General features: G+C 43.2%; 1 protein-coding gene across 4 annotated transcripts in view; it reads right to left on the bottom strand.

The window, feature by feature from the left end:
- The window catches only part of TSC22D2 (TSC22 domain family member 2), a 54,182-nt gene extending 50,856 nt beyond the window's left edge, over window positions 1-3,326 (bottom strand). For all 4 annotated transcript variants that reach the window (XM_082625545.1, XM_082625546.1, XM_082625548.1 and 1 more), the window contains exon 1: window positions 1,276-3,326. In XM_082625545.1, coding sequence (XP_082481671.1) covers window positions 1,276-3,179 — 1,904 coding nt within the window. In that variant the 5' untranslated portion in view covers window positions 3,180-3,326. The remainder of the gene's footprint in view (window positions 1-1,275) is intronic.
- Between the last annotated feature and the right edge of the window lie 13,417 nt (window positions 3,327-16,743).

The following is a 16,743-nucleotide window of genomic DNA, read 5'->3' as shown; positions in this document are numbered from 1 at the left end:
AAAGGCAAAGAAGATGAATTTCAGTGAGCATTTTTCAAACCAAAAGAAGTGTATAACAAAAATACAAAGCTAATTCGAAATGAAAAAGAAAGGAATGTGAAGGAACTCAGAATAGGAAGAAAAAGCTTTAACAGCTCTCATTGTAATCTACATACCAATTATTCAAGGAATCTGTAAAAACAGTTCTGCTCTTTCAACACATCTAAAATTAACCTCTCTCAAAACAAAAACCTCAGAAAATAAATTTCCAACTGTAAAGTACCTGAAACTTTCTCTGTAATTTTAAAATGTAATATCTGGTAATAAGTCAGTTTTTAAACATTTGCATTATACACACTACATCAAATTTTCATGTGACATTTCCTCAAAACCACTTAAAATCCTCACTAAACCATAACCGAACATCAATTGTAGTAGAATTGGTATAGTAATACACCAATTTTCCCTTAAACTATTTAAAAGCATCCCCCCTAAATACAGGGAGCCAATTGTTAACGTTTATAATTTTACTATAAAATTACTCTAATTTAAAGAACTACAGCTTTCACTACTGTCAAGTCTCCTACCTCCCTTGCTTGTAGTAAAAAGATTGATGGAAGATAACAACATCTTTCCAATACACTTTTTGCTTTAAAAAAAAAAAAAAAGCATCTTAAAGAAGTCACTGGGAAGCCTCCTGACCTTCTATACTCTTTTATTAAAGGGCTGAAGAAGATAGGATCTTCAAAGCCGGATTTGACATTTCACCATTCTCTCTCCAGCCTTTCCAGATACACTGGAGGAGATACCTAACGTGGTTCTTTCTCTACTAGAGGGCTTTCTGGTTTTCCAGAATGGGAAATGTTTAACTAATTTTATCTCTCAGTCTCAAAACTCACACTGACAAGACACTCTGCCATTAAGTGTTCAAGTGTGATTGATATCTAATAAAGGGACAATCCTACACGGCATAACCTACTAGCCACCACTTCTAAATTGAGAGGATTAAACTAAAATCCGCCCTTCTGAGTCAACAATTTTGCATTCCTATCCAATTTAGTGCTTCTAAACAACTGTGACACCAATTCTCTCTCTACACGTCTTTTTTAACATCAGTAATCTAAAATTAATGTCTTTGCAAGAACCGATGAATCAATTTTACTAAACACAAACTAACTTTTGTATTTAGAAATATTAAGGGCCTCAGATTGAGAAAAGAACCTCCCACAGTTGCACCCTAAGCTACAATGTCCGGTCAAGCATTCCCATCAAATATTTCAAATAAGATTTCCATACCTGTCTTCATCACCATCAACAGGAATAGCTATGCTGAATACAGAGGTGGAGAGACTGTTCATAGGTGTTAACTGAAGGGGGTTTGCCAGCGCATCTGCAACAGGCGGCTTCACAACAGGCTTCGTTTCAGCAATGAGAGAAAGTGGTGGTTGAGGTAGGGGTTCGGATTTTCTTCTAGTATCGTCAACTTGCCCGACTAAAGGCTGGGTCTGAGTCTGAAACTGGCTTAGGTCAGACTGCGGTAGCCTCGTCGGTGCACCGGCCGTGCCCGGCGCTAAGGGCAGCCCCGCGTGCTGGATGCTGCTGCCGCTCCTACTGACCGGAGGATGGCTGCTCAGCTGCTGCGCCTGGGCCAAGGGCGCGGGTACATTTGGCATAGTAACAGAAGTGGTAGGCACGCTGGGAGCGGGCGCGGCTGCAGGCACGTTCGGAACTCCGGGCGCCACGGCGTGAGGGCCGCCGGGCACTGCCGATGGCGCGCCGCTGCCACCCATCTGCGGCTGCCCGGCCCCGGCGGGAACCAGGCCCGACGGCGCCGCGCCTCCCACGGCAGCCGGGGGCACTCCGGCCGGCTGACCGGGCGCGGCCGGTCCGCCCTGCGCGGGGCCCGGCCCCGGGGCCCCGGCTTCGCCAGGCAGGGGGGCCGCGCCCATCATCTGCGCGCCCGTGGAGGCGGCGTTCTGGCCGGGGCCCCCGGGGAGGCCGGCCGCCGCGGCGGGGCCCGCTCCGGCGCCCGCGGACGAGGGCTGCGCCGGGCTGGGCGGCTGCAGGTACTCACTCTGGCCGGCGGGCTGGACGGGCAGCAGATGGCCCGGCGGAATCTGAGCCTGGGGATACGCGAACTGCTGGGGCGGCGGCGCGGCAGAAGCGCCCACGGCCGGGCCGGGCTGCGGAGGCAGGGCCAGGCCGGGCTGCGCCAGGGTTACATTCGTCAGCGGCAGCCCCTGTCCGTTGGGGCCCGGGGGCTGGCTGGGCGGCGGGGCTGCCATCATCTGCGGCGGCCCGGCCGCGGCTCCCGGGAACGGCGGCAGCGGAGCCGAGCTCGGAGCCACAGCCCCACCTACGGGCGGAGGCTGCGGCTGCGGCTGCCCAACGCCAAAACTCTGCGGCGGGGCCGGGGCGGGCTGGCTCATTTTCTCCGACGGGGGTAGCTGTGACACAGCAGTCAAGGAACTGTCAGTTCCCGAGTCGGGCCCGTGCGCCCCCGGCATGGAGGCCACCACCACCACCACGGACCCTCCGGTGGCGCCCAGGCCGCTGTCCCGATCCGCAGTCTGATCAAAAGTATTGCTGTGCCTAATGCAATCCCCGGACCGGGTCAGCACGCTGCTGTCGGAATCCCGCTCATAGTATTCCATGCACGTCCATCGGCCGCGTCGATACGGCTCCCCGCTGCCGTGGTCCAGCTTGATCACGCGGAAACGGGAACTACAAGTGGTGGGGGGCTGCGAGGGGGTGGCAGTCCCTGGCCCGGCGGAGGGGCCCGCGACCGGGGGGGCCCCGGGGGCCCCCGAGGAGGGGGCCGAGGTGGCGGCCGCCGCTAGGGTACTGGCCAGCGCCCCAGCCACGCTGCGGGCCGAAGCGGCTCCTCCTCCGTTGGCGGGAGTGGCCGCCGCGGCCGCCAGCTGCCCGTCCAGGACGAGGTTGGGGGAGACGGTACCGGGAGTCTCCGCATCCCCAACATTGTTGAGCGTCTCTTCGGAGGAGCTGCGCTCGCAGACCTCCTCGGGGCCGTAATCCGTGGCCCGAGAAACGTCGAATATCTCGGAGGAGACGTCCTCTGTGCGTGACTCGTCCGGATCGTCCAGGCTCTCGGTGTCCTCGGTGATGCTAGTGGCCACCTGGGCCGTGGTGACACTGGTGATCTGGAAGCAGCTCTTCTTCTTGGCCGGCATCTTGGACATGGTGAGGAAGGCTGGAGGGCAGAGAGGCACGCCGGCTCCTCTGCGATCTTGCCGGAAACCAGGAAGGGCAGAGCAGGGCCCCCAAAGACAAAGTCCGCGTCCGCGCTGGGGTCTGAGGCCCGCCGCTGTAAGAGTCACGGGTTGATCCGTGCGTCGGCCGCTCCGCGAGACATCCTCCTCCCGCTTCCTTCTCCGTGTCGGTCTCTTCAGCTCTGCCCCCGTCTCACTCGCGCGGCGGCTCCTCCTTCCTTCTCGCCACCCGCAGTCGCGGCGCCTCAATTCAATACCCCCAGTGGCGGCGAAAGCGCGACCCCAGGGGCGGGCCGGCTGTTTCCTCCTCGCGTCTCCGGGCCGCCGTGGTCAGTCCAGCTCGGCGCTCCGCGCGGTCAGCAGGCCTAGGCTGGGGGTGGGAGTGGGAGGGCGAAGGGGAGGAGGCGGCGGCGGCGTGAGGGGCGGTGCTGTCCCGCTCCTCGAGCCAGTGCCGGCGTCAGCTCCGGGCTCTCGGACGCCGAGAGGGAAGGAGGAGGAGTGGCGAGTCCGGAGCCGGGGATTCCTGATTCAGCCAGGAGCCGCGGGCGGGCGGCGGAGCTTCGGTGCGGCCGAGCGGCCCTCCCTCCCCGGCTCTAGCCGGAGCTCAGCCCAAGGGACATGTCGGCTGTCTCTGGCGGAAACCCGCTCCGGGGGAGGGGAAAGCCGGTTCGGTCCTCCCCTTACAGGGGGAGCCACCCCCGCGGGCGGGCGGCGGCGGCGGTCTCGGCCTCCCCTCGCGGCTCTTGAGAGAATAAGGGGCGGCGGCCGGCGGGCCGGCAAGCGGCGGCGCTCTGGCTGTGTGAGGGAGCAGCGGTAGCTTCTTCGGCTCCTCCTCGGTGCGACCGGTTCGCAGGCTCTGGAGAAACTGAAATTCAAACTGCTGAAGCGACGGCTGCAGCTCCCTCCCCTCAGCCAAGATGGGGCTGAAATGGCCGCGCCAGGGATGCTGGGAGGAGCAGCAGCCCGGCTACCGCCGCCGCTGCCGACTAAAATGCCGCCGCTGCCGCAGCCGTCGCCAGCGCCGCAGCCGCCGCCGTTCCGTGACGCACGGGCGTCGTGACGTCACCGCCCCGCCCCCTCCGGTTTCCTGCAGAGTTTCGCGTGGAGGCTGGGGGGGCGATGGGCGGGACTAAAGGTTAAAAAAGGGGAGCGGTTTTTTTTTAATTTAAAATTTTTTTAAATTTAAAATTTGCGCTCTAGGTCTTTAAGAGTTGAAGAACGAAAGACTCTTAAATTCCAAGCCTAGAAAAACTTACAGCCGCGCCAATCGAATGTTTTTATATCGGTTTATTCCGAGACACTGGAAGACTGGAGGTCATGTGCTTGCTGTGTCTAATGTTTAGCAAAATCTTAGTGAAACAAGGCGATAGGAATGGGGGTTGGGGGGGGTTAGCTAGGATAAGGAGGGAGACGGCTGGAGGAACCGAATCACTTAAAAAAGTCTTTCCTGATAATAAATGTTATCCACTATAGTCAGAGGAGTGAAACGTTGAGAGAAATGGGGATGATTAACCAAGAATAGCAAGCCAGATTGAGTCAGGAAAAGGATTTTATAGCCAGAAATTCTGTCTCCAACAATGGCATCAGGAGATGGTTTCTTGCCCAGGGTGAGGTCAGTTTAAAAAAAGATTGGAGGTTACCAACATATTCCTAATTTTCCTGAGTTTGTTGTGATTCCAGCATCGAAGAGTTCATTTAAACATCTTGAGATTGTTTTTACTTTCAGCATGAAATCAGCTTATGGGCTCCGTAAATGTAGAACCTACTGCGTTAAATAGTTGTAGCTCTTTCTTTTGTTTATTCTAAAACTCCTAGTTGGAGCCAGAGTGTTAGATGTTTTGGATTGGGCCATGAACAATAAGAACAAGTTAGAAAGCACCCTTTCCTGTCCAGAAAGCAGCTATGAAAGTACTGGAGAGTTTATCATTTAGTTGCCTTCTGGTGAAAGAAAATGGTAAGGCCATTCTTTTAAACAGTTTAAAAAAAAAGAGGAAGGCGGCTCTTGAACTTTGACATACTAATACATCATTTAGGTAAAATCTAAAATGTCTTGATGGAATTCAAAATTTCATATCTATTACAGCTTTAGCAGTCATACCGTGATGAGTGACATAAATCAGTTAATCACTGTACTCAGTTCTCTAATCTTTGAAGAATAGAAATACTTTTTATCCCAAAGGATGTTTTGGTAATTAAAATTTACAGAGAATTTTTTAGGTCCTTAGTTGTAAATAATATACAGAGATTTGTCGTTTAACTTTAGTAGAACCCATGTCCTCCATACCCAAGTGACTGAGGTCAGGATGTGAAATAAGACCACATAATAACATCCCTGTTTCTTAAGGGAGTGGGAGAGAGTAAAGTAATAAAGTGTAACATTATGCTGCTATTGTGGCAGAGATAGCTAATGGAATGTTTCAGTTCTAAATCTGTAATTTCAGTAATTGTTAGAAACAGTATTCCATCAGTAAGTTAGATCAACTGGTTACATCCAATATGAATTTATAAAAACTTAATTTCATTTTGGATTAATTTCCCAGATTGTTAAAAGTGGTGACCATTGGGTGATGTTGACTGTGCGGCTTTTGGAAAAATAAGTATTACATGCCTGCTTGTCCCATTACATTATTTTATAACATCAACTTCTTGATTACTTGTTATGATACTCTTAAATCACACATTTAAAGGAATCATCTTAAAGTAATCTGTAAGACCGTTTCTCCTTAAAGAACATGTAAAGAATTTATTATAAAATGAAAATGATGACAAAGATAATTTAGAAGACATCAGTAATGGGCTATATTTCTGGTAAGGATGGGGTTAAAGATGTTAAAAGACATCTAGCAAAAAAGGTAAGATTTATAAAGTTAAAATGTTTTATTTATCTGTTTAAGGATTTGTGTGTGTTTAAACTAATAAAATAGTTCTCTTGAAAGTAAGTTTTCCAAAAGCTTTAAAGGTCCTAGCTTCTTTTATACATTTGCTCTTTAAAAACGTAAGGAACTTATTGCATAAAACTTCTATTAAGAAATGATAAGAATTCTGGTTGTTGCAAATAAGTTTGAAATCATTTTATAGAGAGCAAAAAATCATATAACTACAAAAAGCTATGTAATTTCTGGATGGTCCACAAAAAATTAAAAGCTGTCACGTAACTAATTAAAATGATAGAAAGCAGGATGTACATGCAAGTATGTGTGTGTGTGGAGAGTTCATAATAAGTAACTCGGTAGTCTAACACACTGGAACTGGGGAAATACCTGGAGTTCCATACCTCAAGACTAGGGGTCTTACTGCAACTATCTTGGCTTCCTGCCTGCACCCAGAAACTTTAGGTGGAAAATGTGGGAATCCTTGGTTACTGCTCAAGGACCTCCACCTTGACTGTTTTACACTTTGTTCTTCCCTCAAAGATTTAATTTGGGGCTTCCCTGGTGGCGCAGTGGTTGAGAGTCCACCTGCCGATGCAGGGGACACGAGTTCATGCCCCGGTCCGGGAAGATCCCACATGCCGCGCAGCGGCTGGGCCCGTGGGCCATGGCCGCTGAGCCTGCGCGTCCGGTGCTCCGCAACGGGAGAGGCCACAACAGTGAAAGGCCCGCGTACCAAAAAAAGATTTAATTTAGTAATGTATGGGAAGCATATTTAGGAAGAACAATGCAGGGGGAAAAATGACTTAGAAACTAAGGACTATTTCCACTGATTGGAAAAAGACAAAACAAAACAAAGCAAGAAACAACTATGGCAGCAAGATCTTTTCATCATTTTGAGAGCATCCTATCCCCAAATTCTGCTAGGTTATCATCTAACCATATCAGTTACCAGATGGAAAACTGTTTCATAGTCACAAGATCCTGGAATGTAAACTACAGAAATACTCAAGAAAACCTGACTTTTTTTTTTCAATGAATGCGTATCATATTTAAATTAGTAATGGTACATTAATCCAAACACTCTGGGATAGAGTAAAGAAAATCATATTTTCAGTAGAAATGAAGCAACTGTCTAGGTTAAGAGAAGTAACCTTTAGAATTAGTACTGTCCGTCAGACGGTGACATTTATTGAGCGTTCCCTTGTGTGCATTAGGAATTGGACAGCTTGTATCCCAGCCAACAAATTTTTCTGGGATTTAGAAATAACATGTTTATTTTCTATATTTTTATCACTAAATTGTTAGAAAAATACAAAGTGGAGGACTAGTTTTCAGGTTCCAAAAAGCGTTTGCTGGAAATAAATATCAGTTGTCTGAACAAGTAGTACTGGACTTATTACTATGATTTACCTGGGGTTCCATTTCTGGAACAATATCTTATTAATAACCCCCTGCAGTGAAGCCGTTGTGTAATATTATCCAAAAAGGGGGAATAAAAGTTAACAAAAGAGGACTAAGGCTAATGAAATTCCATGAATACTCTTATAAAGAAAAACATAATCTGATTGAGATGTACAAACTTTGAGAATGAAGTGTGTAAAATTTTCACATGTAAGAAAAGTTCTATTAGCTACTCTTCTAGAGTTCAATATACTATCAAACAATGATGGCTTTTTTAAATAGTGAAGATATCCTTGAGTTCCAAAGACCTTTGAAGTTCAGTCAAAACAGAGCAATTTGGTGGAAGAAAAGGGTGAATTTTGAACTAATAATAAATACAATGTCCTATTAAAGCTTTTTTTCTTTTATTATGGAACTTAACTTAGAATCTAAAACATTAGTTCTGTGGTTTTGAAATCTAGCTTAAATGCTGCAGTATAGGGCAACTTCAATAGAAAATCTATTAATGACTATATTCCTTTTTTTTTTTTTTTAACATTATATGTTACCATTTGGGATAAAAGAAATCTGTGTTGCCTAATTGGAGAGAACTTGAGATCAAGAGTAAGCTCCAGTTTTGCTATGGACTTGTTTTCTGACTGCTGACAAGTCTATATTAATCCCTCAGTTTCCCCATTACTAAAAAGAAGCAACATTGTGGTAAAGAGGCATTAAACTACCAACCCCAGAGAAAGAATGGATGGAAAAAAATAACATGTGGCAGTGTTTTGGCATCTTTGGAAAGATAGAACTCAATGTGATGCTATTGGCAGTAATGTTTTTAATACAATTTGTTAATTAAAAAGAAAGTTACAAAGTGTACATGATTTTAGGAAGAAGCCATATCCTGTCATAGATGAACTAGTTATTTACAGACATTTAATGGCCTATCATTGGTAATGTGAAATCATCACCATCTATTCTGTCCTTCTTGTGTATATGAATTTGGTATATGCACAGATGTGATTATGTATCATTTCAAGTGATGACATACCTTTACTTTTTTTTTTTTTTTTTTTTTTTTTTTTTGCTGTACGCGGGCCTCTCACTGTTGTGGCCTCTCCCGTTGCGGAGCACAGGCTCCGGACGCACAGGCTCAGCGGCCATGGCTCACGGGCCCAGCCGCTCCGCGGCATATGGGATCCTCCCAGACCGGGGCACGAACCCGTATCCCCTGCATCGGCAGGCGGACTCTCAACCACTGCGCCACCAGGGAGGCCCCATACCTTTACTTTTAAGTTGTAACTTTAACACTCACAAAAGAGCATTGAAAGACATTGCCAATTTCTAGACTTCTGGGTTATAGTTCCCTATGTATGTTACTATTATCATCTTACAAAGTTTTTAAAAAGTGTGTTTGAGTGTAGAAACTTGTATAAGCTTTATATGGACACGAAGGTTGTCTAAGTGTTGTTGACTGATAATCTGTTGGTCATTCCAACCTGGCTAATTGGACTACTTTTAATTCATAGGAACAAAGGGTTGAAAAGCACAGATAGAATCTTGACTACTTTGTATTTGAAGTTACATTTTAATTCAGAACTAGTTCTTTCGTCACTGGAAACAAAACACTTTTAGCATTTAACTTTAGAATACTTGAAATCCTACTTTGACAGCATTCATTCTCATTAAAATCTCAACTCATGATCCATGTTTGCACAAGGATTTGGGTATTACTTAAAATGTCCGTGTAATGAGCTGCTTCTCTGTAAATTAATACTCACTTCCCTTCCCCATCTGTTGCCTGGGATCTTTGGAAAAGAAGGGAAATAAAGGAAAAATGCAAAATCAAGGTGAAATGTTAACCATAGGGTCGTTCCAGTTGCGGCCGTCAAATCCCTAATGAATAATCATAATAGTATTACTATGACATCCATTTTGTGGCACTTACCTATTTTTAACCTAAATTGACTAGATACAAATATATTTTCATCTTCAAATATTGAGAATATTTTCTCCATCTTCACCCTGTCTTTTCTGGATTTTGATACTAATTTTTCTTTTTTTGCATACTGCAAATGTTTATTCACTGACTGATCTAATTCTAGATTTTTTGTTTATAAAAATTTCATTCTTACTTGCTGTATAGGTACTCCATCAATACAACGGTTCTACCCTGGAAGGAAAAAATAATCAACCCTTTCCACAGAAATGCATATTTTCAAGAAAGAAATTATGTGGTAATGATTCATTCACATTATCCAAATATTCTCTACTGAATTTCTTTCAGCTTAACTACTGTGTTTAAAATAATTTTGCTTTTTAATATTTCATTTGAAATATTATGTTTTGGTGAAGGAAAAAAATCTCCTAGTAGCACCAGCCTTACGTTTTGAACAAACAGCTTTAAATATCTACTTGTTCCTTCATTCAAAACATATTTAGCATGGAGCGGCTGGGCCCGTGAGCCATGGTCTCTGAGCCTGCGCGTCCGGAGCCTGTGCTCTGCAACGGGAGAGGCCACAACAGTGAGAGGCCTGCGTACCGCAAAAAAAAAAAAAAACAAAAAAAACATATTTAGAAGCCCACTATATGTTGGCTTCTTTGCTAGACTTGGGGAAAACACTTATACCCTTGTTCTAATAGGTCTTATGTTTTAGTAGGGAAACAGACACCAAATAAAAAAGTTGTAATTTCAAATATTCATAAGTGTTAAGAAGAAACAAAGCAGTCATGGAAGGTGGGAGCCAGGGCACCTTAGGTGTATGCCAGGTGGGCCCTAGGAAAGGCTCTTTGAGCCAAGGGCAAGCTCATTGTCAGTAGCCAGCATTTAAGGAGGAGAGACAGGTGCAGACAATGACCCTGAGGTAGAAACCAATGTGTGGTGGGGAGGGAGCTGGAGGCATCTGGAGGGAGCAGGGCCAAGTGAAAAAACCTGTATTTTATTTTAAGTATAATGGGAAGCCACAGGAGGGTTATAAGGAGAGGATTAACATGATCTGATTTACATTTAAAAAGAAACCTTTTTGTTTTCTTAGTCTCTCATAGTTTAGACTATGTTGTGTATTATGTTTAGACGGATCTAAACTTCTCATTATATAGTCAAAGATAAGTTTATAGGGCTATAATTTTGTCATACCAAAGTGGTAGAAATATCTAAGAATCTACATGACAGTTCTTATATAGACATTTAATAACTTCATAGCAAAACAAAACTTAATACCTGTAAGAGAGAAATCTTTTTCTCAATGAAACCCTAAACTAAGTTAATGGCAGTGATTTTGATTACTCAAGAAGAATGTGAAATGCCCCATTTAAAAAAAAAGAGAGAAAAAACAGCTCTGAACAACAGCAAAAAAAGAAACCGTTTTGCTTAAATGCAATTATTAGATAAGTATGATAGAACCACCTGACAAGAAGAACTTCTAACAAGTAGAGCTAATTTTAGGGAGGCTCAGAGCTGAGCCTCATTTTCCCAGTGAGATAAAAATATACATAGATAAATCTAGGGACACTTGGAAGCATTCAGTGAGTCGTAAAAGAGCCACAGAGGAGGAAACTTTATGGAAGAGGTAGGAGACAAGGCCATACGTTTTGGTATTGGTGGGTTAACTTTCTTTTAGAGATTACTACTTCGTATTTCCCTTTAAGGGAATTTTACTCGGTTTCATGGGCTATTTCTCTGTTAGCAAGAGAATGCTAAGATAGCATTATTTAATTGAGGCTATACCCTGGTGGCCTGGTGGTGACAACTGGCCTGGCCACTTTCTTCACTCCTTCCTTTATCTTCTTCCAATTCCAGGCCGTTGTATACGAAGGTTAAGTTAGTTCTTACTGTGGTAAATTCCAAAGCAGGGCCATCAAGTCTGATAGCTTCAGCAGAGATAGATGCATAAGCCATTACTACTTTCTCTGGAGCACACAAAGTTCATTTATCTTCCTAGCTGAACATGGGAGAAGAAACACCTAGATGTTTTGCACCATAGGACTTTATGTAAATGTGAACGGACTGGTATAAATTCCAAACAAAAAGGAAAAGGTTTGCTTACCTTATCCAATACTTTCGAAATATATTGTTTATTATTTGATGGCAGTTTTTGTTTTGTTTTGTTTTTTAAATTTAAGGTGTAGAGCATGACGATTTGACTTACATACATCATGAAATGATTACCACAATAAGTTTTGTGATCATCCATCATCTCATATAGAATTTGGTGGGGTTTTTTTAAATTAATTAATTTATTTTTGGCTGCATTGGGTCTTCTTTGCTGTGTGAGGGCTTTCTCTAGTTGTGCTGAGCGGGGGCTACTCTTCGTTGCGGTGCGCGGGCTTCTCATTGCGGTGGCTTCTCTTGTTGCAGAGCACGGGCTCTAGGCACGTGGGTTCAGTAGTTGTGGCTTGTGGGCTTAGTTGCTCCGCGGCATGTGGGATCTCCCTGGACCAGGTTTTAAGATTTTATATATCTAGATTTCCAAAGGACAAGATTGGAGTCCTGGTTTTGTGTGCAACAGCCAACATATAAATGGGTCCACAAAACGTTTTAGCTTTAGCTTTGGTAAGGCTCAAATATGCTAGTTGTTGCCTGATTACCCCCAGGAACCCTCCTGCCTCAGGACCTTTGCACTTACTGTACCTGCTGCTCATTCCCTGAGATATTTGCATGCCTAATTCCCTCACCTTCTTCAAATCTTTGCTCAAATGTCACCTTTTCAATGTGACTACCCTGACTACACTATTTAAAACTACAAGCTCCTCCCACACCCATCCCTCTTTCCTGCTTTGTTTTTCTCTATCACACTTATTACCTTCTAATATATTACGTATTTACTTCTTTTATTTATTTATTTATTTTGTGATACGCGGGCCTCTCACTGTTGTGGCCTCTCCCATTGCGGAGCACAGGCTCCGGACGCACAGGTTGAGTGGCCATGGCTCACGGGCCCAGCCGCTCCGTGGCATGTGGGATCTTTCTGGACCGGGGCACGAACCCGTGTCCCTTGCATCGGCAAGCGGACTCTCAACCACTGCACCACCAGGGAAGCCCTATATACTTCTTTTATTTGTTGTCTACCTTCCCACACTAAAATGGATTGTTCCAAAGAGGTCAAGGGCTTTTTACCTGTCTTGTTCATTCTTGTATTTCCAAGATCTATAATAGAGCCTGGCATATTAGATTCTCAATAGATATTGTATAAATAAATGAATTTTCCATTTTTTACAACATCTTATATTTTCATTCAATATTATGCAAGTAAAACAATAAATATGCCTAAAATCATGGAACAGTGGGAAATTCCCTGCAAAAAGAAATTATTTAAATTATGAGACAAAGATTTTAAAAACATTTTTATTGAAGCAATTTTATTTTTTGCAGAAATTTCAGAAAATAGGCAAGATGTCTATTGGATCATACGCAGAAGTCCTTGAGAATACAGTATCTTTAGTATTCTGTAGAAACCATAACGTTGAAATTTTGATTAAGAATACACACTCTTTGACACTAGCCATTCTTAATCATATTTAATTCAAGGCACATTGAAATATTTTTAGTATTTGGTATAATAGTCTAGTTTAAATAACACTTCCTTTACACAGGAAAATTTAATAAATAGAGCCACTCTAGGGGTTAAAAAGTCCTTATCATTTGTTTTTTTAAAATGTAGGTCTTATAGATATGTCACTATAGTAACAAACTTTGGAAAAAAGGCTCTGTTTTGAATTCACAGGGTCTAAGTGCTATGGATTAATGAATACCTAGGCTGAAAAAATGTCTTTTATAGACTCCTTGGGCTTTGTTTTCTTCATGTTTGGTTTGGCTGCTCTCATTTACATACTTGTTCTCATTAGGGTTTGAATTTCAGAGCTGGCCTCACTCTGCAATGGGAACAAATGTCTTGCCATGTGACACCAACTTTCCATTACATCCTGAAGCACTTGCAGTCCCAGAGGCAAAGAATTTATGGTTGGTACATGAGAGATGGAACCATCACATAAAAGAAGCCAAATTTGAAAACATATTTTTTTCTTGGTGCCAATGCAGTTTCAAGATGATGAGAATTCAGAATAATCATCTAATGACTAAAAATGAATCATGGTTAAAACGCTGTTTTTGGCATAAAATAACTAATGTTTCTAGTTGGCTGATAATTTTCATAGCAACCATGGTATTTGGCATGTCCTAAACACCTTTCATTAGAAGCTTTCGGACCCCTTTGAAGCAGCTCATTATACTCTGAAACAGTTCTGAGAATAATACACAAGTTCTGCTGATATTCTGTAGCTGTGTAGAGAGCATCGTGTAGCAAATACTGAAAATGCACTACTAAGATTTCTCAGTAATTCTCTAATCAATCAGGAAATTGAGTAGATGCAGCAAGAGACATTCAGAAGTACTGAAAGTCAAGCCCCAAGTTAGAGTTTGGTCAGAATTCCAAAGTTAATTGTTTTATTCTTTTTTAAAAAAATTGAAGTATAGGGCTTCCCTGGTGGCGCAGTGGTTGAGAGTCCGCCTGCCGATGCAGGGGACACCGGTTCGTGCCCCGGTCTGGGAAGATCTCACATGCCGCGGAGCGGCTGGGCCCTTGAGCCATGGCCGCTGAACCTGCGCGTCCGGAGCCTGTGCTCCGCAGCGGGAGAGGCCACAACAGTGAGAGGCCTGCGTACCGCAAAAAAAATAAAATAAAAATTGAAGTATATTAATTGTTTTATTCTTAAAAAATAAATAGATGAATCATGGAGGCTATTTCAATAGCAGGGTCACTATTAATATCCATAAAAATAACATGGCACCATATTTCCACGGAGTTCTGTATACCTCCCTGTTTCTCCTTATTCCTCACTATGTTTTAGAGATTTTTTGGTGGCAGGTATTATTTTCGTTTTGGCTAGAAAATCAAGGGAAAAGAGTATTGAGAATGGCAGTCAATAACTGTAAGAACTCATTATGAATCTGTTCATATCTCTGATCATAACTTGCATTCATGTAATACTTTATGGTTGTCAAACTCTTGCCATGTGTCATATCATTTGACCCTTATAACCCTATATCTGTGTGACCCTGGACAAGTCACTCAGCCCATGGCCATGGCTCCTATTTGGTAAACTGCATTTAATAGATGCCCTTAACTAAGTCTACAGGAACGTTCCAGAATTAAAAATAGAGTAGTCCTATGCATTATGAACTCTTTAAAAGAAAGGTATTATTATAAATGTAAGGTATTATTATTTATCTAACTTGGGAAACTGAAATTTAGAGAGAACAAGTGAGTTGGCCTAAGTATTTAACCACATTGTTCCCAAGAAACACATAGAACCATGGATTAAAATGTTTATGTTTTATAGCTTAGATAAAAAGCATGAGCTTTTATCACAAAGGGCAAAATATTGCCTCTTAGGTGGAGAAGGGTACTTTCCAAAAAATAAAAACAAATATTTATTCTGAACCATGAACCCACTAAGTTTATTTAAATGTATCAAACTGAATATGATTTTATCAGTTATTGATCAACATTCAGGCTACATACATATGACAACTAATGACAAAACCAATTTGTTTGAAAAGATACCCAATTTGGGGGTAATTAATCCCATAATTATTCTGAATTACATAAACTGAAAGGAGAAATAGGTCATATTTTTGATAAAAATATTTCCAAATATGTATACACATAATCAGAATAATATTTCATACGTAATAGTTAACTTGGTTGGCTAATATAGCCTTGCCCTATAGCTTACATATTAGAATGAAACCTCCTTAAGAACATCGGATATTTTATAAGATGTCTCAGTTTGAATGACATGATATTCTCTAGCTTCTACATTATTGTTCTCTTTAAAATGTATTATTACCCAAATATACATGACTGAAAGAGTATTTGTATTTACTAACATCGCTAACCTCCAAAAAAGATCATTTTAAATTATTTTATTAAAAACTTTTTTATAATGGAAAATTCCGATATACATAAAAGTAGAAAGAATTGTATAACAAATGACAATACTTGCATAGTCAGTGGGGTTCCTTGAAAATGGAGAAGTGAGCAACAGAGAGAGATGGAAAAGAATGAGTGTTTGGGCTTCCCTGGTGGTGCAGTGGTTGAGAGTCCGCCTGCCGATGCAGGGGACACAGGTTCGTGCCCCGGTCTGGGAGGATCCCACATGCCGCGGAGTGGCTGGGCCCGTGAGCCATGGCCACTGAGCCTGTGCGTCCGGAGCCTGTGCTCCGCAACGGGAGAGGCCACAACAGCGAGAGGCCAGCGTACCGCAAAAAAAAAAAAAAAAGAAAGAAAAAGAATGAGTGTTTAACATGTGCCAGGCAGTGTGGTAGACTCTTAAATGTGTCTTCATTGAATCTCTAGAACAACGCTATGGTGTACGTATTATCACCTCTAGTTTGGAGATGAAGACAGTGAACCTGAGAGAGACTGAGGACTTCCTCAAGAGTTTAGAATCAGAGCCATGTTAGAACTGGATCTGAGTACTCCCCAGGTCCATGTTCCCACCATGACTCCATCTGATCATTTATGAACCACCAAGATTAGATGTTCACAAACTCGTGAAGAGGAACTACTTTCTGGGTTTTTGTTTTGTTTTGAGATCTCATGACACTGGAAGGAGAGGCCAAGAGAAAGGGGTTAAAACTGCTATGAATGAATTTGAGGAGAAGGGTTGCTGTTAGTGAGGTTCTTGAGTGGGGAAGAAAGCGGGCAGGAGGTAGTCCCTTGCCATGTGAAAGAAGCAATGGACCAGCGCAGGCTTTGGGTTACGCCAGTCAGTTGGGCTGATGTGTTGAGAACCTCTGCTGTGGTTGAATAAGGCTCCCTGGAGGACTTTCTGTGCTTATATTAAGGAATAGAACTTTTATGATACGAGATAAAGAATTTTATTTTTCTATTCTGAAACAAAACAACTGGTAGCATTGGGTCTGTCATTCTATGTCAATTAAAATGAAGATGCATCTTTAGCTGGAATGTATGTGTAACTGTCTTGGAATTAGACTCTCCAGGGTCAGACTATCTCCACACAGCAGACAAGCAAATTCCCGGGATACCAGGCAATGTTTTCAGCAGGCTGCTGCTACTTCCTGTGCCAGAGAAGAGGAGACTTTGGTTCTAATCCCAGCTGTGCAACTGGCAAATCATCTTACCTCTCTGCGCCTCTGTTTTTTCCTCCTCTGAAAAATAAGTAGGATGAACCGGACAATTCCTAGACCCCCTTCCAGCCCTTCCACTGTGTGGTTCCATGAGAAGAACAGAAATCACAGTTTATCCCTTAGGCCT

This window comes from Mesoplodon mirus (assembly GCF_964341445.2).
Source record: "Mesoplodon mirus genome assembly, chromosome: 6".
NCBI lineage: Eukaryota > Metazoa > Chordata > Mammalia > Artiodactyla > Ziphiidae > Mesoplodon > Mesoplodon mirus.
This window is presented reverse-complemented; position numbering and strand designations above follow the sequence as displayed.